We start from the raw sequence: 25,152 nt of genomic DNA, 5'->3' as shown, positions 1-25,152 counted from the left end.
CACGGAGTGACGCGTGGAGTGATGTGTGGAACGACACACGAAGTGATGCACGGAGTGACGCGTGGAGTGACGTGTGGAGCAAGGCCAGGACCCCGAGCGGCCGATGGAGGCCGCGAGGCGCCACGCTCTGCCATGGCCGCGCCGGGCGACATCCCCCGCATGCCCGGCGCACTCAGCGCCGCCACTCTCCCCCTCCATCACAGCGCGACAGCTTCCCTGCGTGGGGTCCGCCCGTGTTGGTTTAGTGCTGCATAATGTCACCCACGTTTTTATTTATTTCCAAGAATGTATGACGTGCCGCTGGCACTGGCAGTGCACGCGTGCTGCGTGATTGGTGGCGTAGCGGTTAGTGCGCTGCGCTATGAACCCGGCGACCCGAGTTCGATTCCCGCTCACGGCCAACACCAGTGACGATTATCTGAACCGGTCCTGGGCCTCCTCCCCAACTTCAACTCAGTCTCAAATGAGTACCCGAAGCGGTGTGTAAACATCACTCCTGGGGAGACAAAGGCGGTCGGGCGTGGTGCTGGCCACCCACCCCCTCGTGTGCCGTGCCGGCCTTCATTCAGTGCTCGCTAGCAGCACTTGCTCCTACAGTCTATTAAGGCTACACGGGGAATCTTTGTCCATGTTGTGTGTTTGTGTCCCTTTTGGGATTTAAAGCGACCGTGATCGTCACTGTCATCGTCAGGGGTCCATCGAACGTTTCCTCGTCGCCGTGGTTTGGCACACAGCGTCGCGTCCAGGTGAGGGGTGTCGCACCGGGAGGCTCGTTCCCATTCAGGAGACGCGTTGGGCCCGCGTATTTTTGTTTCGCTATTTTAAGCCACCCTTAGAATAAAACGTTTTTCCAACCCATATTTCATTGTATCGCGTGCAAAGTGCCCTGGGGACAGCCTGGCGTGAAGGGCGTTCTATCAAACATGAAAACTCTAATGACTGCCCCTTCAAGTCATCCGCGTTGCGCTCCGTTTACTGGCGGGACGGAGAGCTGTAGTGGAGCGACGCGCGAGGGTTCGGGGCGCAGGGTGAGGCGGCCACCTCCCTTGCTGGCGGTGGGAAAACAAACAGAAGGCAAAAACCAAATAACTCTTGAGAGAAATATTAAATATTTACACCTAATTCACTTTCTACTGGTTGGGTGTGGTGGTGGGGGGGTTGCCAGCAAAGTGCTCCAAGGCACTAAATTAAGTTTTTTTTCCCCCACTCCGTTTTTATTTCCTTCGCAAACACGCCGAAGAGAGAGAGAGAGAAAATAAACCCTAACCCAGAGTAACAAAATAAAATGGCTGATCTCACGGCTTCCGCTGCCGTGAATCAAATTTACAAAATTTGCTGTTCGAACGAATGTGCGGGTCGAGTGAAATATTGGAAGAGAACTCTCGGGGCCAGGACGGCCAATGATGCTCGGATCGCCCGCTACGACCCCCCCCCCCCCACCCGGGCACCCCCACCACCCAAGACAAAGATCCCCCGTATAGCCTTAACAGACTGTTGGGCCAAGTGCTGTTAGCGAGTAGCACCTGTGAATGTTGGCACAGCACACGAGGGGGAGGTGGCCAGCACCACACCCGACCCCTTTGGCTCCCCAGTGACGATGTTTACACACCACACCAGGTACTTATTTGAGGTCGAGTCGACCTAATGGGGGCCCAGGACCGGTTGAGGTTATCGTCACTGGTGTTGGCAGCCGTGAGCAGGAATCCAACTCGGTTCGCCGGGTTCATAGCGCAGCGCGCCAACCGCAACGCCGCCTCTCCCCATCCGGAAACCTCCCCACACCGTGTCAGCCACCAGCTTCGTTCCCTCACACCCACTAACAGCCCCCCCACCGCCGTCCCAGATTCTCACGCGATAACGGGTCTGACAGCCGCGGCCTCATTTCTGATGACCGCACAAAAAGCACGGACTGCGGCACGGAGGAGGAGGAACGCCGCGGACACGGCGACTGTGAGCAACGCGGCGCGAATCGAATTATGCGGCGTTGGAGTAGCGCGGCGGCTCTGCTCGCAAAGTTAACTCGAGGACGTTATTCAACCGCATGAACCCGGCCCGCAATTGTCATGATGGCAGAGCTCACTAATCTGACAGGTTTGCCTGCTTGCATTTTAAAGCTGGTTTAATTTAATCCACTACGGGCACCGCATTATTGTATTCAACAGTGCTGCTGCTCCGCTGCCTCCACACCACCACCACCACCTCCTCCTCCCGCCCTCCCCCCTCGCCCAGACCGTCGCTCCATCATTCAAGTGGCAGGAGGTCATAACGCAAATTCCACGGTGCTTAAACTGCCTCCCTAAAAAAATTCAGGAAACGAAACGTTACGAATGCTAGCCGTTCTCCATCTCCGCGCCACGTCGCAGCACGGCGAGAGGAGTTTCAACCACACCGCTGGTTAGCGCGAGTTGGTGAAGGGGGTGGAAGGGTAGGACCGCTTCTGATCTCACTGGGCCACTGATGTTAGGCCGTGGACGGAAAGCGGACACGGGTCGCTGGGTTCACAGCGCAGTGCGCTAACCGCTGCCCCACCGCTTCCCCCCACCCATCCCCACCCCCCGACCTGAAATATTCCGCAACCGTGTAAAAAAAAATCGCGTGTAAATCCCATGAACACACGAATCATTAAAAATGTCACAAAGATCCAATAAAGCACGGGTAACGCGGTGCTGTGTGTGGGGGGTGGAGGGGGTGGGGGGTAGGAGGGGGTGAGGGGGGATGGAAGGGGGTGTGGGGAGGGCTGCCCCGAGTCTTAAACCGTCCCTCACGTCTCCCCGTCGGGGCAGCTCCCCGTCAGCGTTCGCACGCTGTCTCTCCGCGCTGACGCCTGCCTTTCAAAGCAATTAGGTTATTTTATTGCAATTGCAGGCAATAAATAAATAAAAATAATGGGAAGTTATTATCGTCAAGATGTCACAAAGGCACAGCTGTCAGCCCGGGTTTGAAATAAAAAAAATATATAAAAAAAACATTTGCGATTAAATTGAACCCGCGCAACTCGTCTGTTTCCCATCGAGCGCGGGGTTGGCCGGCGTTCTGATGCCTCTCGTGACGCGTGCAGCCACGTGTGGTGTAGCCCAGGTCTCCGCTTAAGCGGGGAAGTGGGAGGGGTGGGAGTTGTAACCTTATTAAACATTTTTCTAAGCTGACATCGAAGGCGGATATTGCCCGGTGATCAAGTCAACCCTGTTGACACGCTCGGCGTTCCGCACGGTGGGACAGCGCCGTGGCGGGTAGCAGAGTCCTGTGGACGGTGGGCCGTTGATGGCTGTGCGTCTCTCCCATTGAGTGGTCGGCAGGCACCCTGCTTGAATCAGAATCGTGGTCAGAAGTTGTATTCCCCAACGAGGAAAGTCCGTAGAGCTAAGAAGCTCTTTTTTTTGTCAAGGGCGACCCGGCCGGCAGACGACGTCGCGGCGTTGAGCGTGACGCTGACGCGGGGGGGGGGGCATTCCGCTCTCTTGCGGATGCCGAGCAACGGGATTTGCTAACGTCCACCGCTGTGAAGCGGACGCGGCACTCACTAGGCGTGTTGACACACATGCCGCGGTAGTCATTCACCAGGGCGGCCACTCGCAACTGAACCGCGAGCCTCTACAATGAGCAGCGTCCTCCCGGACAAGCCCAGGCTCGGCTGGGCATGGTAGATTTATTATTTGTGTAGGGCTTGAGTATAGCGCGCCACGCATCCCCTGCCTCTGTTGCTATGCGAGCACGCACAGTATAGTGGGGTGATGTGAGGTAATGGTTGTTGTTGTGACTTTAGACGAAGTGGGTCGTTAAGGGTTGAAACAGGTGTCACGGTAGCCGGGAGGACACAGGCCAGTGATTGGCTGGAAAGGTAATTGGGCATTAGCTGGCGTCGCTCCGGCGGCGAAAACAAGGCCACGTGACACGGGGGGCCAGGGGGCGAGCGATAAGCGGGGGGTAGAGATAATTAGGGAGATTAATTGGTGTGGGGATATAAGCCAGAGCGCAACGGAGAGAAGGGAGTCCTGTACGAGTCGGCGTCGTGGATAGAGCTGTAGTAACGGTGCCCGGAAAGTCGCAGAGCAAGTGATAGTAGAGTAAAGCGTAGAGAGACAGTGTTAGTAGAGTAAAGCACGGAGAGACAGTGGTAGCGAGAATGCAGTGAGCAACCAGGGTAGCCATGCATCGGAAGGATGCAGAGTAAGAGGAACCGTAGAGACGACAAGCGTAGCGATAGTGAGGTAGAGGGCATGGAGAGACGCGGAGCGGAGCGAGGCCGCGCCGAGACGCGGAGCGGTGGCGCGGCGAAGGTGGACTCTAAGAGGAAAATTAAGAGGAGAGAAAGACAACCCTTGTACGAGTCCTACAACTGGTGTCAGAAGTGATAACAGACCTGCATCGAGATGTCCAAGAATGTCATGAAGAAAAATAACTTACCGGCAGCCTCGTCGGCGGAGAGTAGCGATGCGGACGTGATACCTCCATCAGGAGCGGAGGCCCCCGCATCGCCGGAGGACGTGACGGAGCAAGCACCGCCGCACGACGAGGTCGACATGCACGACGAGGAGGAGCCGAGCCCGCCGCACGTGTGGAGAGCTGCAATGGCGGCGTAGGAGGCCAGGATGGCGGTGCTCGCGCAAGAATTTGATCGAGTTCTGCGGTCGATGCGGGAAGCGCCGATGGGATTGGATCCGCAGCCGCATGACCTCGTTACATCTGCAGGGGCTGACGGCGCGGCTGGATCTCCCGAGGCGCCAGGCGCGCCACTGGACGAGAAGGAGGAACCGGAGTCGCTGGCCTCGAGCACGCCACGTCGGCTGCACGTGGAACGCTTCGAGGTCCCGGTCGGCGACTGGACGGCGTTTACACGACGATTTCGGTGGACGGAGGCTCAAGCGCGACGGGCGCTGCCAACGGCTTTGGACGACGACGCGTTGGCGACGTTCTACGGTCTCCCTCGAGGGGTTCGCTTGTCCTTGCCAGAGATATTTGCGGCGATGCAGAAGATTTACGAACCTCGCTCGGTCGCCAAGCGCAAGTTTCAATTGAGGCGACGGGCAGAAGGAGAATCTCCCCTCGCGTATCGCAGTGCGCTGTTGACTCTTGGCCAAGCAGCTTACCCGGCAATGGACGAAGCGGCCCTTGATTCTTTGGCCCAGGAGAAGCTGTTGCAGATGGCGAAGGAGCTACAAGTCGTCCTCTAACTTCCCAGCGACAACGACGACGACGGGTCATCCTTGCAGCTTGCCAGGAACTTCCAGGTCAACCTGGATCTTCGCGACGAGCCATCGGCGGGGCCATCTCGGCCCCTGGTGGTGGGCGTTGGATCAGACGGTGGTCTACCGGAGGGAGAGCTGACGCCGCTGATGGCAGCGGTCGCACGACACCGTTGAGCCCACACCGCCGCTCGGATGCGGGCAGACGTGGCGGTCCGTCACGCTGCTACGAGTGCGGGCGGTGAGGACACTTCGCGCGGGACTGCTAGAGACGGAGACGCGTCTTCCCACGTTCATCGGGACCCTACAATCGGGGATTCTACCCAGCGCAGGATTACCAGGCGAGTCGCGACACATGCAATACACGGCCATATCCTACACCTCACCCATCCGCGTCGATACATAATGTTGATCCCCCTTCGTATGATGCTCAAGGTAACGCGGTATGGGGTGCGTTGGCTCATCGTGTTTTGGGAGCTGCGCCGGGTTCGTCGGATGTGATAGCGTTTGTTCAAGGGATTTGAATTCGGGTTATTGTTGACACGGGGGCATCCGCGACGCTTATTTCTTTGCACACCTTCCGATTGCTCCCTGCTTCGGCCCATGTTTTGGAACCGGTGGAGGGCCCGTGTATAGCGGCAAATGGGGGTAGTTTGGGAATTATGGGTCGTATACTAGCAACGATACAGGTCGGGGAGGTGTGTGTAACGGGGTACATTTTGGTTTCGTCTGTTCTGGCTGTGCCGTGTTTATTGGGCACGGATTTTTTGCAAAAGATGCCAATTAAGATTTTGATTGAAAGGGGACAGTTGGAATTGCCGTCAGGGAAGTGCATACAATTTTTGGGTACTCCGTCTAAATTTGCTCGTGTCAACGCTGTGGTCCAGGCGATGGTTAGTCGCACGGTGCGCATTCCGCCTGCGACGCAGATGCTTGTCCCGTTGAAATTGAAAAAGGGGCTGTCAGTAGGTAACTTGGAGGAGGGAATATTATTGTCACCTTCAAATGCTGTGTCAAGAATGCCCTCTTTGGTAGGGGCTTTTACGATGGTGCCAGCGATGGCCGAACCGTTTATTCAGATTGTAAACACGGGGCACGAGCCGGTCGTTATTCAGGAAGGGACCACGCTGGCACACGTGTCAGTCGAACGAGGTTCGGAAAGCCATGTGTGTTTGGTAGCGGAGGGGGAGGGGGGGGTAACACGCTGCCACGACCGGACCGAGCTGGTTTCGCGAATTGTATGAAGGTAACGACGATTTGACACCCGAGCAGCGGACGCGGTTAAGGGAGTTGCTTTGGGAATTTAGGGATGTGTTTAGCTCGGGGAAGTTTGACGTCGGTCGTACGACCTTGTTGCGACATCACATTGACACTAGAGATGCGGCCCCTGTTCGATTGAATCCTCACCGGGTGAGCTCGCTGGAGAAAGATTGCATTCGGAGGACGGTTGAGATGTTGCAACAGGATATCGTATCCCCTTCGTCCAGCCCATGGGGAGCCCCGATCGTGTTGGTAAAAAAAAAAGGGACGGCTCTCTGCGATTTTGTGTAGTTTACCGGAAATTGAATAAAGTTTCGGTGGCGGATGCTTATCCGCTTCCGCGCATTGACGACTCATTGGACGCATTGTCCGGCGCTAAATTTTTTTCCACATTAGACCTCTTATCGGGTTTTTGGCAATTGCCCTTGGACGAGGCATCTAAACCGAAGACGGCTTTTCGCACGCCGCAAGGATTGTTTCACTTTAATGTATTGCCGATGGGGCTGCACTCCGCACCAGCCACTTTTCAACGACAAATGGAGCTGGTGTTGACGGGATTGCAGTGGGAGTCGTGTTTGATTTACCTGGACGACGTCATTGTGTTCAGTAAGGATTTCGAGGGACATTTGCAGCGGCTGTGAGCTGTGTTTGGCAGGGTGAGGGGCGCCAATTTGAAGTTTAAACCCCAAAAGTGTCATCTGTTGCGAACTTCCGTTAAATATCTTGGTCATGTGGTCAGCGAAGCGGGGGTCGCAACGGATCCGGAGAAAACTAGTTGTGTTCGTGCGTGGCCAGTGCCTAAAACGGTGTCAAGAATTTAGCTATGATTGCGAGGCCACTGCACACGCTCCGGGACGCGTTGGTGGACGCACCGCCGCTCGGGTATCCAAATTTTGCGGAAATATATACGTTGGACACGGATGCCAGTGACATGGGCATCGGAGCTGTGTTGTCGCAAACGATTAACGGTGTTGAAAGGGTCGTCGCGTATGGCAGCCGGATACTGTCCCCGGCGGAACAAAGGTATTGCGTAACGCGCAGGGAATTATTGGCGATTGTTCATTTTGTGCAGTTGTATCGAACATACTTGTACGGGCGACAGTTTTTGGTCCGCACCGACCACGCGGCATTGCAGTACTCCTTGCGGATCGATCAACCCTCGGGCCAAATGGCCCGCTGGCTTGAGGTCCTGCAGGGATACTCATTTACGGTCCAGCACAGGAAGGGTACGCGTCACGTTAACGCGGATGCTCTGTCCCAGTTGCCTCAGGCATCGGGCTCGTGTCGGTGCTCCGAGGGATCACCGCGTTGTGGGCCGCCGCTGCAGAGCGAGCCGAGAATGGCCGCTGCAGCTAATTCAAACCGGGTTGACGAGACACCGGATACTGAGCCTGGGTTGTTGGGTTTGTCACGGGGGCATTGGGTGCAGTTGCAAATAGACGATCCGTCGCTTACCAGGATGAGGCTACGGGCCTCTCGCTCCAAACAGTCGGATGATCGGCCTTTTCTCCGACTCATTGACGACCTCCTGGTCAGATGGGATGTCGTCTTACAGAAATTTTGTATAGTGGTGCCGCTGTGTTTACGAGGGAAACTCATTTCTGACACGCACGCGCGGTTGATGCACTTGGGGGAGAAGAAAACCGCTTTGACTTTAAGTAATGATTTCTATTGGCCGGGGTTGCAGAATGACGTTCATTTGTACGTTAAAGCTTGTCACGAGTGCGCACGTTGGAAGGCGCCAGACCAGCCATATCGGGTACCATTGCAATTGATACGTGTTTCGCGGGTTAACGAAATTGTGGCCCTTGATATTTTGGGACTGTTCCCCGTTACCCCGCGGGATCACAAATACTTGCTCGTGGGGGTCGAATACTTAACTCTGTGGCCTATGGCATGGCCATAAGCGGACCAATCAGCGGGATCAATTGTGGAGGCCTTTCTGCAGGGTTACGTTTTCGATAATGGGGCCCCGGAGCACCTGCTTACAGACCAGGGAAAAAAATTCTAGTCCCGCCTTTTGAAGGAGGTGTGTGACGCATTGGGTACGAGAAAAATCCGGACATCCCCATACCACCCGCAAACCGACGGGATGGTCGAGCGTCTTCATCGAACATTTACATCTATGTTGTGCCAGCAGGTTAATTCGGCTCAGACGGATTGGGATTTACATGTCCCGGACGCTTTGGCCGCTTATAGATTGGCCCCACACGCTTCTACAGGATATTCGCCCTTTTATCTGATGTATGGGCGTGAACCAGAAGCCCCGGCCTTGGTCAGGCTGGGTGTGAAATCTAAGAGCAAGTCGCCAGTGGTGGCTGTCCCCATGCGCGAGTCATTGGATCGGTTGAACGAGGCCAGGGAGGCCTCGCTGCGGAATACGGAACGAAGGCAGGCAGCTAATGAGCGTCTGCACGGGGGGCAGCCTCCACAGGAACCATGGCAAGTGGGGGACAAGGCTTGGTTACATTGTCCGATGGTGCCGGTGGGCACATCACCAAAGTTCCACCGGCCCTGGCAGGGGCCCGTTGAGATTGTGGAAGTTCGTCGGGATCAAAGTGTAAGGATTCGCTACGGTCGACGGTTGTGGCACATTCACCCGTCACGGTTGAAAAGATATGTTGTGCCATATGATGCGTCATCTCCAATCCCGGAACGGCCTGTATTGGATGTCCGACGAGTGTCCTGGGGGGCGATGGGAAGATGCACCTCAGCGGTTTACCCCCCGTGTGCCTGCAGGAACACCATCTTTGAAGCGACGGACACGCCGGGACACACAAGGCCGTGGGTGGCTCTCGTCGAGAGATGGACAGGGGGATGGAGATGGATACACGGTTCGGGCAGAACGCTGCCCTGTGGCCACGGACGGGGATGCCCTAGCCCCTGTTCCATTGAGTCGGGGAGACGGACCGGCCGCGGGAACACGTTCACGACGATTAACTTTCACTGAAATTCCTGGGACTCGGGGTTGTATATATATATTGTGCATCTGTTGAACTTTTCGTGTACTGTGGGTTTCGCGTTTCGCGTTGTTTTAGCCGGGACGGCTAATTTTTTTTCACAGGGGGGGGGGTGATGTAGGGCTTGAGTATAGCGCGCCACGCATCCCCCGTCTCTGTTGCTATGCGAGCAAGCACAGTATAGTGGGGTGATGTGAGGTAATGGTTGTAGTTGTGACTTTAGGCGAAGTGGGTCGTTAAGGGTTGAAACAGGTGTCAGGGTAGCCAGGATTCCAACTCGCCGCTGCCCCGTCTCGCACGGAGCAACAACCAGCGCCCGTCTCGTCCACGAGGACGAGTGACCTCACATCTCCGGGGTCGGCAAGTCGCCCCCGAGCGCTCTGTGCGTCGTGCCGATGACCCCGCGCGAGCCCACAATCTGGAGGGAGGGGAATGGTGGTGGGGGGGGGGGGGGGGAGCCGCTAGGGGGGAAGATGATTCGCGCACGGCTGTTTTGGGTCGTGAAGGTGATGACGGGAGGCATCACGGCGAGGCCGCCCACGCGTGGAGGCATTGTGTGTAATTAGACCGCCACCGCTGCTCTAGAGATTTGAGCCAAGGCTGATTGAAAAAGAGCTTACTTTTTTAAATGGGAATATTTACTTGTGTAGACAAGGAGGGATTTAGAGTCTTACAAGCCAGCTGGTCCTTGCTCAGGAAACAAAACTCCTGCTAGGTTATTTTTCACTCTCAGAGTAAAGTTGGACGTGTGTGAATGCATCAGCTGTGTCTGCCCGCCCGCTCGTCCGTCAGCAGCGGGCGGTCACAGTGACTCTTGCAACAGATGATCCGAAACGAATGGGGACTTCGCTGTAGAAATTTGCCACTATTAGGGACTTGCGATGTGTAAAAAAAAATACAAATGTTGACCAAAGGATCACCTGGGGAAACTTGGTGAAATATAGAACCCAGTGCTGAGAGAGAGAGTAAATAAAAAAACAACAGTGCTAAAAGGACAGATGCACGGTCGAAGGCACTGCAGAATCTATGCGTATGTTGACTGGCCTTCTTCGAGAAGCAAATACATCTGTTGCGTGTTTTTACATCGAAGAACAAAGATCCCGCCCTGATTTCCTAAACAGACCGTTGGGGGCAAGTGCTGTTAGCGAGCAACTTATGAAGGCTGGCACGGCACACAGCACCAGGTACTTATTTGAGGCTAAGTCGACGTATGGGAGGCCCAGGACCGGTTCAGATCATCGTCGCTGGTGTTGGCCGTAAGTGGTAATTGAACTTGGGTTGCCGGGTTCGTAGCGCAGCGCACTAACCGCTCCACCTCCGCTCCAAAGACAAAGACCCCCAATATCGCCTTAAACAGATTGTTGGGGCAAGTACTGTCAGCATCTTTGAAGGCCGGCATGGTACACGAGGGTGTGGGTAGCCAGCACCACGCCCGGCCGTCTTTGTCTCCCCAGTGGCGATGTTTACACACCACACTAGGTACTCATTTGAGTCTGAGTCGACATAGGGGAGTCCCAGAACCGGTTCACATAATCGTCACTGGTGATGGCCGTGAGCGGGTTGGCCGGGTTCGTAGCGCAATGCACTAACCGCAGCTCCCCCGCTCTCCGCTATATCAAACACACACACAGGCACAGCCACGCGAAGCACAGGTCATGTGACTTGTCAGAGACAGAGCCACCCTCCCGCCTCTGTGACCCATCTCGTGCTCACGCGACTAGGTTATGGCTACAGGATCGGAGTGTCAGAGCCAAAGCTACGCTGAATGACATACAAAATGAAACATATTTGATGACTGAGCTTTGAGCGAATTACCTGGAATCCAGCAGCAGATAGACCAATTGTCAAGATGACAACGACGATGAAGAGGCCAAGCCACCAGCAGGGTTTGTGTGCGGTGGCATGGAGAGGCCAATCATCCAGCAGTGGATAGACCATGTCTCACAATGGTGGTGGTGGTGATAATGGGTTGAGACAACGCGAGCAAGTTCGAGACATTGCGTTGACCGCCTAGGAAGGGTGAGTGGGCTTGGCAGGACGCGACGTGAGAGGAGATGTTTGTTGGTGGTCGAGACGAATTATTTAGCGGCAGCCAAAGGAGGGAAGGAAGGCCTGATGCGACGTCCCCACTGCAGAGATGGAGTGATGGAATCAGCTCGCGTGTGCGGAAGAAGATCAGACGCAGCACCCCTCCGATTGCCACGGTCGGCTACGCACGGTGCGACAGAAGTTCAACGTACATGCATTGCCGCGTTGCGGCTTGCAGAGGCCTTCATCCGGCAGTGAATAGACCATGTCTCACGACGACAATTTCGACGATTATTAATTAATGGAGCAGGAGTGGAAGCCGTGGTGTGGCCGGGTCTCTCAGCGCCAGGTGCTGCGGGCTGCTCCTAATGAGAACATTCGTAATCCGGATTAGCGCTCATCATGCCCGCCCCCCCCCGTCTAAGGCCACAATTAATGATGATTATTGACTTTCTAATCGCATCCTTCTGTGTGTACACACTCGGGAACACACGCGTGCACACACACACACATAGCGGCTTCGCAGTAAGCACAGAGTGTGGGGAAACAAAAGAAACTAATGGGATAAAAAAAGTCGACCAAGCCATGGTCTATACACTGTTGGATGGAGGGATACACTCCGAGCCATCGCGATCTGTCGCCTCCGTGGTTTGGAGCGGCGTGGCGCTGTTGTCCGTGCGCTGTGCTGCGAAGCCGGCCACCCCGGGTTCGATTCCCACCCACGACCAATAAGAGCGATGGCGAATATATTATCCGGTATTGGGCCTCAAACTAGGTCGACTCAACTTTAAATTAATTATCTGGTGTGGTGTGTAAATACCAGCACTGGGGAGACAAAGGCGGTGCCGGTCTTCATAGGTGCTACTCGCTAACAGCACTTGCCCCAAACAGTCTGTTGAGGCATCACACCGGGGATCTGTGTGTGTGTGTACGTGTGTTGTGTTGTTCTGTTCTTCTCATGATTGGCACTGCAGTTTACCCCGTGACCCACATCCCCCCGCTCCTCCCACCTCTCGCTATGAAACACTCCCCGGTGTTCATTAAGCCGACCAGACGACAGCGGCTGTGATGGGAGTGCAATGTCCCATACATATTCATAGTTATTATTAATATCACCTCATGAATATTAAGAGGCCCGTGCATGAATGTTCAATCAAGAGCGTATGAATATTCATCAATAAATCAAATGCTGCTCGGTTTCATTGTTGATTGAAAGTCCTTATGTCAAACACAAACGCTTTAATTTTTGTGATGTCTCAAAAAAGCCCCGGACATGAAATGCATTTCGCTGTTTGCTTGTAATACACACAAAGCATTCTGTCCAGCCCTTTAACTTGTGTACGGGTTGTTTTCGGAGGGCATGCTAATGGTCCGAGTGAAATACACAGCGGAGCCGCATTTACGCAGAGATGCGTGCCGAGATGAAAGCGATTCCAGCCCAGCTGTGGGATGTTGTGTGGGCTTACTGCTGCCCCCCACCAGCCCACCATTCAGCCGTCCCCGCAGCCCACCAGTCAACCAATCCCCCCAGTCCACCAGCGCACCAGCTAGCCCACCAGCCCACCTGCCATTCAGCCCGCCCGCCTGACTCCTAACAACTCAAACGTTCTGTGGCCACACTGGTGTGACAAGGTGATGGCACAGTGGCGGCACTCGTCCCTCAAAGCAGGAAGCACCTGGGTATGATTCTTGATTCGGGTGCTTTCTTAATATCCTGCAAGAGTTTCCTCTGCATTTTGCAGTTTCCTCCCAAAGATAAAACATCAATTAAAGCCATACAATGTGCAGTTCTTCTTCTTTTGTATGGCACGTAAGCAAAAGGATAGATGTCATAGTTGAATGTTAAGGTCCTTCAACCAATCTAAGGCGGCAGTAGATGCTGTACGGATTGCAGCGATATCGCTAGGGTGTGCGTGGATGGCGTTGATGCGTTTGATGGTTTGGGCTTTACCACAGTCGCAGATTGGTGAATCTTTAATTTTCAATTTATGGAACATGTATGAGACATATCTGCCTTGCTGCGTCCAAGCACGGTCCAGTGTGGTCCACAGCCGTCGTAAGAGAGAGAAAATCTTGGCATGTCCACGGTGCGGTCCTGAATGTGCAATTATTGTGTAGGAACTGGTATCAACCAAACAAACCAAATCCTGAAAAAGTAGATGTATATTACTCAATTTTGATTACACAGAGCAAGATAGCCACCTCCTGAAAATGAGTCTTGAGGCTCACTGAGGCTTTCCTGGGTAAAAAAAGGGGCAGGTCAGGGCGCCACTGTGGCCTGGTCTACAGGAGGTCGTGGGTTGGATCCTGACCCTGACCCTGCTGCTGCTGCTGTATATTTGGAGTGTGCGTGTCTCTCTCCCCGTGGTCGCATGGATTTTCTCCGGGTCCTCCGTTTTTTCCCTCTACGTTTAGAATCATGCGTTTAGAATATTTGGCTCCATTAAATTTCCACCTGACAAGCCACTTCGTTGAGCTTTCATTTGTGGCCAGTCGCTTCATAAAAAGAGCTTTGTAGTTCAGCGGGCCTTACATGGTAAAATATAAATGGCTTAGTTTAGTTTAAATAATATTAATACAAATTTATATAAATAATAAATCTACCATGCCCAGCCCAGCCGAGCCTGGGCATGTCCGGGAGGTCGCTGATCGTTGTAGAGGCTCGCGGTTTAGGGCGAGTGGCCGCCCCGGTGAATGACTACCACGGCGTGCGTGTCAACGCGCCTAGTGAGTGCCGCGTCCGCTTCACAGCGGTGGACGTTAGCGAATCCCGTTGGTCGGCATCCGCATGAGAGCGGAATGCCCCCCCCCCCCCGCGTCAGCGTCACGCTCAACGCCACGACGTCGTCTGCCGGCCGGGTCGCCCTTGACAAAAAAAGAGCTCTACGGACTTTCCTCGGTGGGGAATACAACTTCTGACTACGATTCTGATTCAAGCAGGGTGCCCTGCCGACCACTCAATGGGGGAGACGCACAGCCATCAACGGCCCACCGCCCGGGAACCGCGGTGCCGTCCCGTGGCGCAGAAAGCCGAGCGTGCCAACGGGGTTGACTTGATCACCTTTATGGTTGAATCGCACAGTTGGCGCGCTTTTTGTTCCTCTTTAAATCATGGGCCGCGATGCCTTGCAGGTTCTTAGGCTTTCAGTGTCACCCGACGCAATGTACCCACCCTTGCAGCGCGAGTTTTACGAACCCCGTAGCTCCGCGACCCACACGATAAGCAGCTCAATCATCGACCGCACGGCGAGCGTGACGACCTCGCACATCCATCGCGCTGTCAATTATTCCTCAAAAATGCCATCGAGCAAAGCACCGATTGGATGCTAAATAGCTGTCTACTTACAACTTTAAATCTCGAGCTCGTTAGTTCATAAGTATTGTGCAAGAAAGATAAAGTATTCAAGGGCGAATAAAACATGCAACGGTGGTCACGAAGATGAAATTAGAACCGACATCATCATCATTGTCAGCGACGATCAATCCATTGCTGGATGAAGGCTTCGCCTGGTATCCAGGAGGTCGTGGCTTGGATTCCGACCCTGACGCCTACTGTATATTTGGAGATTGCATACTCTCCCCGACGTCGCATGGATTTTTTTCCGGGTCCTCTGGTTTTTCCCTCCAAATTTATAATCATGCGTTTGGAGTATTTGGTTGCTATAAACGTCCACATGATGAGCCACTTTGTTGAGCTATCATTTGTGGCCAGGTCGCTTCTAAAAAAGAGCTATGTAGCTCAGTGGGCCTTACCTGGTACAATACAAAAAAAATCTGTTAGTTTTAATAGTAATCTGTTTGATCCTGCATGCGAGGGTATGGTCCACATAAGCCAGTGATGCTCACGTGGCTTTAATCGCTCCGTCTCCTCGGTGTACGTCCTCGATGGATGTGCTCCGTTCCTTGGCTGCCACTCCGTTGTAAGTCTCGACCGGCGTCCCTCGGGGCAAGACCGCTCAGCTTTTACACGCGCTCAGAGCTGCGTAGCGACCCCAGCGTCCCTTCTCCAATCTGTGTGCTCCTCTCTCTGCTTCTTGGCGTAAATTCCAAGCGTGCGATAAAATAAGAAATTAAAATCGTTAATTTTGTTTTGCTTAAGGGCATCGCTCAAACCGCCGTTCGCCATTTTAACCAAACAGAGGTCACGGTAAAAAAAACGCACAACTGGAGTGAAAAATGAACGAGACTCACAGCGTACAGCCCCCCCCCCCCGCCCCCCGCTGGATGTTGGCCTCGCCACACCGCGCGGGCCGTGGGGTGTGATCTCGCCGTCCTTCACCGCGCTGCTCACCGCTGGTGAGCGAAGGTGGGGGAGCATAGCGCTGGACAACGATGAATTTTGCTGGACCGCCATCCGATGGCAGCAGTGTCGCGGCCACAGCGGCCTGTACACAGCAGCTGTAACGCCGCTAACTCATGTTCTTTATGCATGGCGGTGGCCGCCCATTCAAGCGGTGACCGGCCTCGAAGCCTCTTAGCTTGGGAGATCTGCGCATAGCGGGGGAGGGGGTGGGTGATGTTGCCATCGGCGAGCTAACATCCACTCGAGGGATTGTGAATAGGAGCTCGGACCAAGAGGGGGCCCTTAGCGCCAGAGGATGCTCGCACACAATGTATGCCACACCACACGGAGTGTCGCTCACACACTCACCGGCGACTCACACTCTCCCGCATTCGCACTCATTTACACTGGCGGCGCTCACTTATGCACGCGTTCCCACGCGGACCCTCAAAAAAGAATGCTCACCGTGAACAAAACATTTGCAAAGATAAAGATCCCCCCCCATATAGCCTTAACAGCCTGTTGGGGAAAGGGCCGTTAGCAAGTAGCAGCTATGAAGGCCGGCACAGCACGAGGGGGTGGGTGGCTAGCACCATGCCCGACTGCCTTTGTCTCCCTAGTGGAGATGTTTTCACACACTAAAACAGGTACTCATTTGAGGCTGAGTCGACCTCGGGGAGGCCCAGTACCGGTTCAGATAATCGTCACTGCTATTGACTGTGAGCGGGAATCAAACTCTGGTCGCCGGGATCGTAGCGCAGTGCAGCACTAACCGCTACACTACCGCTCCCCATACACACACACACAAAACAAACACACTGACTCACACACACACACGCACATGCAGGGACTGTGAGTGCAGAGCCGAGGATGATGAAAGGGAGAGAGGCAGAGGTGAGAGGAGAGGGTAGAGCAAAGCAAAACCTTCAGCTGACTCCCATGTGGTGAAATGTCACGCGTAAAACACACAAGTAACGGCGCACATGCACATACAAAGAGAAAGATCCCCTGTGTAGCCTTAACCGACTGTTGGGGCAAGTGCTGTTGGCGAGCACCTATGAAGGCCAGCATGGCACACAATGGGGTGGGTGGCCAGCAAACATGCCCAGACATCTTTGTCTTCCCAGTGGCGATGTTTACACACCGCAACAGGTCCTCATTTGAGGCTGAGTCGACCTAGGGGAGGCCCATGACCGGTTCAGATAATCGTTACTGGTATTGGCCGTGAGCGGGAATCGAAATTAGATCGCCGGGTTCGTAGCACAGTGCACTAACCACTGCACTACCTCTCCCCACACACAACAACAACCGCCATTCGCCACTAAGTGGCGGTGATGTCACCACGACGCTTGTGCCAGGCCATGTGCACCTTGAGGCCACGTGAAGTGTCGAACGCCCGATGGTAGGAGGTCACGGGGCAGTCCCAGGTACCACGGGTCGACTGACCGAGATGACCGAAATGACTGGCTGATGCACCACCTGTGCCCCCTACTGTACCAACTTGCTGTGCTTTAGCCACCCGGCGTGCCGCTCGTTGTTGTGAGCGTCGCTCCTCCGCCCTCCATTGTTGTTGGAGGGCGACTGCCTCCAACTGCCCAGTAGCGTCCTTCACGAGCCTCCTCCAGAGGCCGATCTTGACACTGCTGGTACCAGTCATCGGCAAGTCCACTCAGCTCCACGTCCTTCTGTACCACATCACTCCATCTCTTCTCTAGCCCATGCCGCGCCCGTTTAGCCCCCTCGATCCGGCCGAACAAAAGCTGTTTAGGCATGCGGTGGCTGGGCATGCGGGCTACATGACCCAGCGAATGCAGCCTTGCCTGCCGGAGGAGCTCAACGATGGGACTTTGCCCAGATCTTGCAAGGATTTGTGAGCTCCTCACACAATCCAGCCTGGTTAAACTCAGGATGGATCGTAGGCAGGCCAGCCTAAATGTTTCCAACCGGCGAAGATGCTCAATTAGGGAGGTCCAGGACCTCCTGAATACACAGAGATCCAGGCGGTACCGGTCCAGCTCCCGACAGAGGAGTGGCAGCCTCTCCTCCGCAGTGAGCGTTCAAACATTCCACATGGCCACACGTAGTGGTTTTTTGTTGTTTCTGGAGGAGCCCCGAGGGTAAGGATTCAGTCTCCTGGCTCCGCCAAATGGGGTTTGGCCAAGAGACGTCATAGACGCCTGTACCCCCGGGGCCTCCGGCAAAAGCTCATTAATTAAAATTTTCAGACGTGGTTTAGTGGTAATTAATTGAAGGTGGAGGGGTTATCAGCGCCTCGCACCCATCTAGAGCCCCCATTTGGCCGCTGTGGTGGTTACAAACGCCATGAGGGGAAAGGCCAATTTAAATTGGCCCTCCCCCCAAGGCACTGCCCACCACAGCGTTGCCGTCCGGCACCACGAGGAGGTAGGGGGTTGTGTTTGCACGCACACACACACGTACACATGCACACTGCCGGATTAAGCTAGTGAGGGGCCTGTAGCATATGTTATAAAAGGGCCCTAAATAAATAAATAAGAATAACATTAAAACTCAAATTTTTTACTTGCATAGTAAAGTAATTGTATTTTTTTATTTGCTATACAGCCATATAATACGACAAATCGCTAACCTTAAACACCCAGTCGTTCATAAAAGTTGAAGGCCGTATAGTACTATAGTAATAGAGCAAGTGCAGAACCACTGAACGGGAATTGATAGCTTGAAAGCATTTAGCGCGGGGCCCTTGAAAATGATACTTTTGCTACTAGGATAATCTGGCACTGCATACAAACACAAACACAGGGAACACTAACTAAATGTATGGTTCAAAAATCAAGACTGTTAAAGAAGAAAAAATCCTATCATCACACGTGAATGATAGCGCAGGCTGGAAATACGTGTAAACAGCACACTGCCTGTGTATTATGCGAAAAACTATTTATTTTTTCCAGATAAAGCCCACTGAGCTACGTAGATCTTTTTCAGGCCACAAATAATAGCTCAACGAAGTGGCTCATCATCACATGGAAATTGATTGCAGCCAAATACTCTCAACGTGTGCCGTTGATTTTAGATGTGGAGAGAAAACCGGAGGACCCGGAGAAAAATCCATGCGACTACAGAGAGACACACATGCAAACTCCAAATAAACATGCGTAAGAGTCGGGCTTGAACCCACGACCTCATGTATACAAGGCGAGGTAGTTAACATCAACTAACACGTGTGTGGCTGCGTCGGGGCGGTGGAGGATCTTGGCAACACAAGCCCTCTCCCTCCCTCTGCCCTCTGGCTACGAGTTCACACCGCAAAGGTGGCAGCTCCACTCTCCTCTGTTCGTTCACACATTTCCACACGGCAGCTCCCCTCCCTCCCAACACTAATCCCACATGTCTCAGTGTCCTCATAGCTATGTGTTCGCGACGCTTATCCTAACCCAGCGCGAATGTGAATGCGTGGGTACGCGTGTGTGTACGTTAATCTGTACGCGAGTCAGTGCATGTGTGTGTGTGTATGCGCCTCACCGTGTCCGTCTCTCCGTGCACGCGTGTGTTTGTGTGCGTCTGTACCTGAGTGCGTCTGTGTAAGTGTGTCTGCACGTGAGTGCGTGTGTGTCTGTACGTGAGTGCGTGTGTACGTGTGTCTGTACATGAATGCGTGAGTGTGCCTGTGTGTGTGTGCCTGTACATGAGTGAGTGCGCGGTGTGTGCATCTCACCGTGTCCATCTCTCCGTACGTGTGTGCGTCTGTACGTGAGTGAGTACACGCGCGCGTGTGTGCGTCGTACGGTCTCTGTCTCTCCGTGCGTGCGTGTGTGCCTCCATAATACAGGTTGCTTGGGTTAGATCGCGTAAATATATAAATGTGTCGTTAAACCCGCCACCACCCGACACAGCCAGCTAGTAAGGGTTGTCACGTAAACAGAACGTGCCAATTCATTAGTAGTACAGCACTAACCGGTGTGTTGGAGAGCCAAGCCACAACATTTACAATCTGAGGACCGTGACGTTTTGCCAGTAATTACAACTAGCAGCATCAGGCGACAGCCAGATTTGTGGAGAAGTCCACCTATTTCGTTCCTCAAATAGAGGCGTAGATGTACTGGCGGAGCCAGTGGGGGGGTGGGGTGGCACGTGCCCCCCCAATGAGGTTTATTAGTAATAAATCGGCATCTTGCGACACCCACTGCCACTGTGTAGCATATTATTACATGCCAGGGACTCTATGAGATCATAGGACAATAGTCTGAGTCCATAACTGGCAATAAGTAGCGGCAAAGCAGTTCTAAGTGACTCACAGAATTGTGCGCAGTTGTGTATACAGTACACGACTTCCCTGAAGGCAAACCTTCAGCGAGCGCGATGCCGATCACACGACGCGGTTCGAATTCGACCCTCGATCGATGGCTGCGCCATCGCCGCACACGCGTCGAATAAAAAGGAAGGGACAAGTCCTTACTTACTAATAACTCCTCTATCATTTGTCATTGCTGGAGGGGTTGCCCCCCCTACCTGAAAATCCTGGCTCCGCCATTGCGTAGATGTGATGACAACAGTTGTGCGCCAACAAGGACACTCAATTGGTTTTGATAATGTTGAAGTTCCGTGCAAAACTAGTTACTATTGGCGAAGACTAATTAGAGGATTTACTGTATCGAAATTGAGAGAAATATATATTTTTAACCGTTCGGATAGCTACAGGATAAGTGCTGCTTGGAAGCGAATCATCAAATAATACATTATTTAAATGCATGTCTATACAGGTCACCATACTTCAACAGGGATTGCCGTTGGTACGGCTATTTTAGTTCACACAATCAACAGGAAGTACAAGAGCAATGGGCTCGCATAATGTTCGTCGATTACCATAAATAACCCAAACGGCAATGGATGCCCACAGTCATCTTCATGCATTCACTAACTCCCTCCCCCACTTCGCGCAAGAACAGCACAAACGTGTTGTCATCACACCTGCGCCTCTATTTAAGGAACGAAACAGGAGGACTTCTCCACAAATCTGGCTGTCGCCTGATGAAGCTCGTTGTAATTACTGGCGAAACGTCACGGTACTCAGATTGTAAATGTTGTGGCTTTACTCTCCAACACACCGGTGTAGTGCTGTACTAGTGACGAATTGGCACGTTTTGTTTACTTAACCTTACTAGTTGGCTGTGTCGGGTGGTGACGGGTTTAACGACATATTTTTATTTACGTGATTTCACCCAAAAAACCTGTATAATGGATGATATTGGTCACGAAAGCCTACGTGTTAGACAGTTTGTGTGCCTGTACGTGAGTGTGCCTGTGTGTGTGTCTCACCGTATCTGTCTCTCCGTGGGTGCGCCGCGTAAGTCTCCGTCCCTCCCCGGAGCGCTCCATGGACACGGCGTACATCACCACAGCGACGGAGGCGGCGTCGCCACCGGCAACGACACGCGCTCGTCCCCAGCGCACCCGCACCGTGGACCAATCGGACTCCTCGACCCACACGCGCTGCGGCACGGCCGTGCAGACTGCGGAGACACATCGTCATCATCATCATCATCGTCGTCACCATCAACATCATCCTCGCCACCATCGTCACCATCACCATCAGCCTTGCCACCGTCATCTACATCATCATCACTATCATCATTATCATCATGATAATTGTACCCAGTATCACCATCGTCATCATTATTATTTAAATCATAATCGCCATAATACATACAGCTGATTTCCTCCCCCAATTAGCATTGAGGTGGTAATTCTCCCCCATTAACAACCCTGAGCCATTGATGGAAATTCCACATTAATGTGGCAATGGCGAGTCCATCTGCAGGACAACCACTGTTGACCTCCCCACAAGTGGTGCTCATTGCATTGACCCCCAGAGGGACGATGAGTCGACCAATGGGCAGCGTACGAAGTCGCGACCTTTCAATCGAGAGCTGCTCGCTCTCGTGCCTAAACTCACGGTCCTAAACTCACGGTCCTCATCCACTATCCAAGCCACGTCGTCTACGTCACGACCATCGCCACCATCATCATCTCACTCACCATCATCATCTCACCCACTATCACCATCATCTCACTCATCATTATCTCACTCACCATCATCATTGGCATCATCATCATCTCAATCACCATCATCATCATCTCACTCATCATCATCGACATCATCGTGTCACTCAGCATCAAAATCATGATTATCCAAATAATTATTTGGATAATACATCAACTAAATTATTATCATCTACGGGACATCGTCCTTGAATGCATCATCATGTCAACATCATCATCATAAATAAACAAATATTGTCACAGTGCTCACCATCGCCATTTCAAGACTCCATCGCTCACATCATCGCACTCATCAATGCCTCTATCAGCCTCCTGCCAGTGCCGCCCGTCAATCAGCGCCATCGATAAATCCACGGTGCGATCAACGGACGCGGAGGGGCCACCACAGCAGCGAGACTCCATCCTGGTGCCCATCTCTACGCAGACCCCATAGCCCCCCACTTACCATATCGCCCCCCACTTACCACATACAGTGAGGGAAAAAAGTATGTGATCCCCTGCTGATTTTGTACGTTTGCCCACTGACAAATAAATGATCAGTCTATAATTTTAATGGTAGGTTAATTTGAACAGTGAGAGACAGAATAACAACACAAAAATCCAGAAAAACGCATGTCAAAAATGTTATAAATTGATTTGTATGGTGAGAAACAAGTTCAACACACACACACAGACTTACCACATCGTCCCATCTTACCACAACGGCCCCCACAAAACCAAATACCCCCTCGCCCGCACCACCGCTGCCCCTCGCCCCCAAATATGTCCCCGGTAAAACCTTCGACAGATAAGTGCTGTTAGCGAACGCCTATTAAGGCCGGCACGATGCACGAGGGGTGGGTGGCCAAGCACCACCCCTGGCCACCTTTGTCTCCCCAGTGACGATGTTTACATACCACCGCACCGGGTCCACGATCTGCTCAGATGATCGTGTTGATCGCGAGCGGAAATTAAACTGTCGCCGGGTTTCCTCCTGAGCCCAGTCCACGCCGACCGCTACAGCCCCCGCTCCTACCACCACCACCGCCCCCCCCGCCCAACAACCACCACCTTCATCACCCCCACGCCCCCCATTCTCATAACAGCTGCCCCCCACCCCGCACGGACCACCACCAGCGCGACCGGAGTTCTCTCTCTCCCCCGTTGATTATTCGCTCCGTTCCCCATCGCCGCCACTGTCCCCACCGCCACCACCACAACGTCACCGCACAGGTGCGGTGACGGATCCTCTCACAGAGAAACTCCTGCTCGTCGCCCCGGGGTGCCGCGCGCTCGGCACGGGCCCGGTGCGAGGAGGAGTCACCGCATGCAGGCTTGAGGTGGGGTCGTCAATGTTTGCTGACCGGATCCTCTTTGCGTACTCTGCAGATTCATTTCCTAACCATTTCACCAACAGGTCCAGTTCTTCACTTGCAGAGATGTCTGCATTTCGGATTGCATTCCTGAAGGTAGATCTCCAGGCTCGATAGTTCTAAGAGTGGTCATCAAACTTAACGAGTCCTGTGTTGATTAGTTCGCGGTGAGCCAGCTACCTAGCAAAGTCCCCTAGTCCTGCTGATCCAGGGTGTGTCCATACTGGCGCTTGTGAGGTGGCATTATTGGCTGTATTGCCTTGCATGCCGTCATTCGCGATGGCGTTAGACTGTGGGCCCAAAGGGTTTCGATCACGTTGGTTGGATCCCCTTATGTGACTGTCTGGAATGTGGGTCTGACTTGGTGCATCCACGTCTGACCCCACGAGCACGACGCTGAGTCGGCGACTAACTCTCAGGGTAGGATATGCATTTCCACCATTCCCGTAGTCAGCATTCATGTTCATTCAGTGTGAAGATGGCGAAGCCTGAACGTCCACCCTTTGTTCAGTATGGTTTGGTGGAGGAGCATAGATGCATTGTTCAGACCAGTCCAAAATATTTTTTCTGGTGAGTTGATCACGGTCCTTGACAGGTATCTGCGTGCCAAACTCACTCCAATTCTCTTCCTTATCCAGGTTGGCTGCTGCTTCGAGCACCTCTGCCTGGGCCCTTGCAGCAGCTGCTTCCCTTTTGAGTTGTAGGGTGCTTAACTTAGCATCCAGCTCAATTTTCTTCCGTGTGGCAGTAGCTGCTAATGTACTCTCCTGCTCTTCAAGCTCTGCTTTTTCTTGCTCTGCTTTCTTCCGTGCGGCAGCAGTTGCTAATATACTTTCTTGCTCTGCGAGCTCTGCTTTCCTCCGTGCGGCAGCAGTTGCTATGCTTGCTTCTTCTTGTATACGAGCCCTTTCAATTAGCATGGCTTCCTCTTCGGCCATGTAGGCAATACGGGCGTTTGCTGCTTCTGCTGCTGCACGTGCCTGAGCTGCTGCCATACTAGTAGATGATGTCTGTGAGTGCGCTGAGGTTTTAGATCTTGTGGTGGACCTGGATGAGACAGAGTGCTGAGATCGTGTCTCTCTTAAGCCCTCCACATGGTCCATTGCATCTTGTATCACTGCCTGCACATTATCATCGAGCAGTTCAAGGAAGTGTTCTTGCGTGCGCACTCCTTCAATGCCCTCATCTGTTTTCACCTTCATCAGGGGGGAGATGTATTTATTTTCCAGGAGCTTGTAGCTTGAGCTGCTCACCTTCACTCGCTGGATGGCCCGCTGAATTGAGGCCACTGTGTCTGAGGCGTTTGAAGCTTCAGATAAATCTGCATCAACCCGGTCCCATGCCCGTTGTATCCTGGCATCAAGGTCCTGTTTCTCAGCATCATAGATTTCCAAGGCCCGTTGTGTCAACCTGACCTCTCTTTGGGGCCTTGAACTCCCTTGGTCCTCTTGAGGCAGGATGGGAGGTCCTGGATTGTTTAAATCACCTTCTTCAGCATCTCTCCCTGCCGAACTGAGGCTTTCCATGCTGCGATGCTTGCAGCACGATTTTAATGTAGACTCGTTGCAGAGCTCCTTGCTTGCTGCAGGCTGACTGCAGGGCTGGCTGCAGAGCTGGCTGCAGGGCTGGCTGCAGGGCTGGCTGCAGGGCTGGCTGCAGAGCTGCCTGCAGGGCTGGCTGCAGGGCTGGCTGGGAGCTTCAAGAAGACTGTCTTTCTACTATCTCGGCCTCGCTGTGCGCTGCGTTGCACCGCTAGTCGAGTAGATAACCTTGCGTTCAATAAACCCTCGGAGCCAGGATGAACGTCCAACTCCAATCGTCATTTATTGATTGTAACAAGGTAAAACTGGTGAGAAAACACAGATACAGCATTAATTCTAGATTTGAAGCTTTCGTGACTGCAAGGAATCATCTTCTTAGGTTTTTTCGGTAAAGTCACGTAGAAAGTAAAATAAAATAAAAACAAAAATCACGACGTTTCGGAGGCAACACAAGTCTCCGTCATCAGGTGGGACCGTCACAGCCAGATTAGCTGTATCAAGTGAGGC

General features: G+C 53.3%; 1 protein-coding gene across 3 annotated transcripts in view; it reads right to left on the bottom strand.

Moving 5' to 3' along the window:
* Nucleotides 1-25,152, bottom strand: part of LOC144944398 (receptor-type tyrosine-protein phosphatase gamma-like) — a 509,515-nt gene that overhangs the window by 109,272 nt on the left and 375,091 nt on the right. For all 3 annotated transcript variants that reach the window (XR_013639578.1, XM_078872535.1, XM_078872536.1), the window contains exon 9: nt 21,009-21,202. Coding sequence is in view for 2 of the 3 variants with exons in the window: in XM_078872535.1 (XP_078728661.1) it covers nt 21,009-21,202 (194 nt within the window). In the remaining variant the exon portion in view is untranslated. The remainder of the gene's footprint in view (nt 1-21,008; nt 21,203-25,152) is intronic.

This window comes from Lampetra fluviatilis, chromosome 34, assembly GCF_964198595.1.
Source record: "Lampetra fluviatilis chromosome 34, kcLamFluv1.1, whole genome shotgun sequence".
NCBI lineage: Eukaryota > Metazoa > Chordata > Hyperoartia > Petromyzontiformes > Petromyzontidae > Lampetra > Lampetra fluviatilis.
This window is presented reverse-complemented; position numbering and strand designations above follow the sequence as displayed.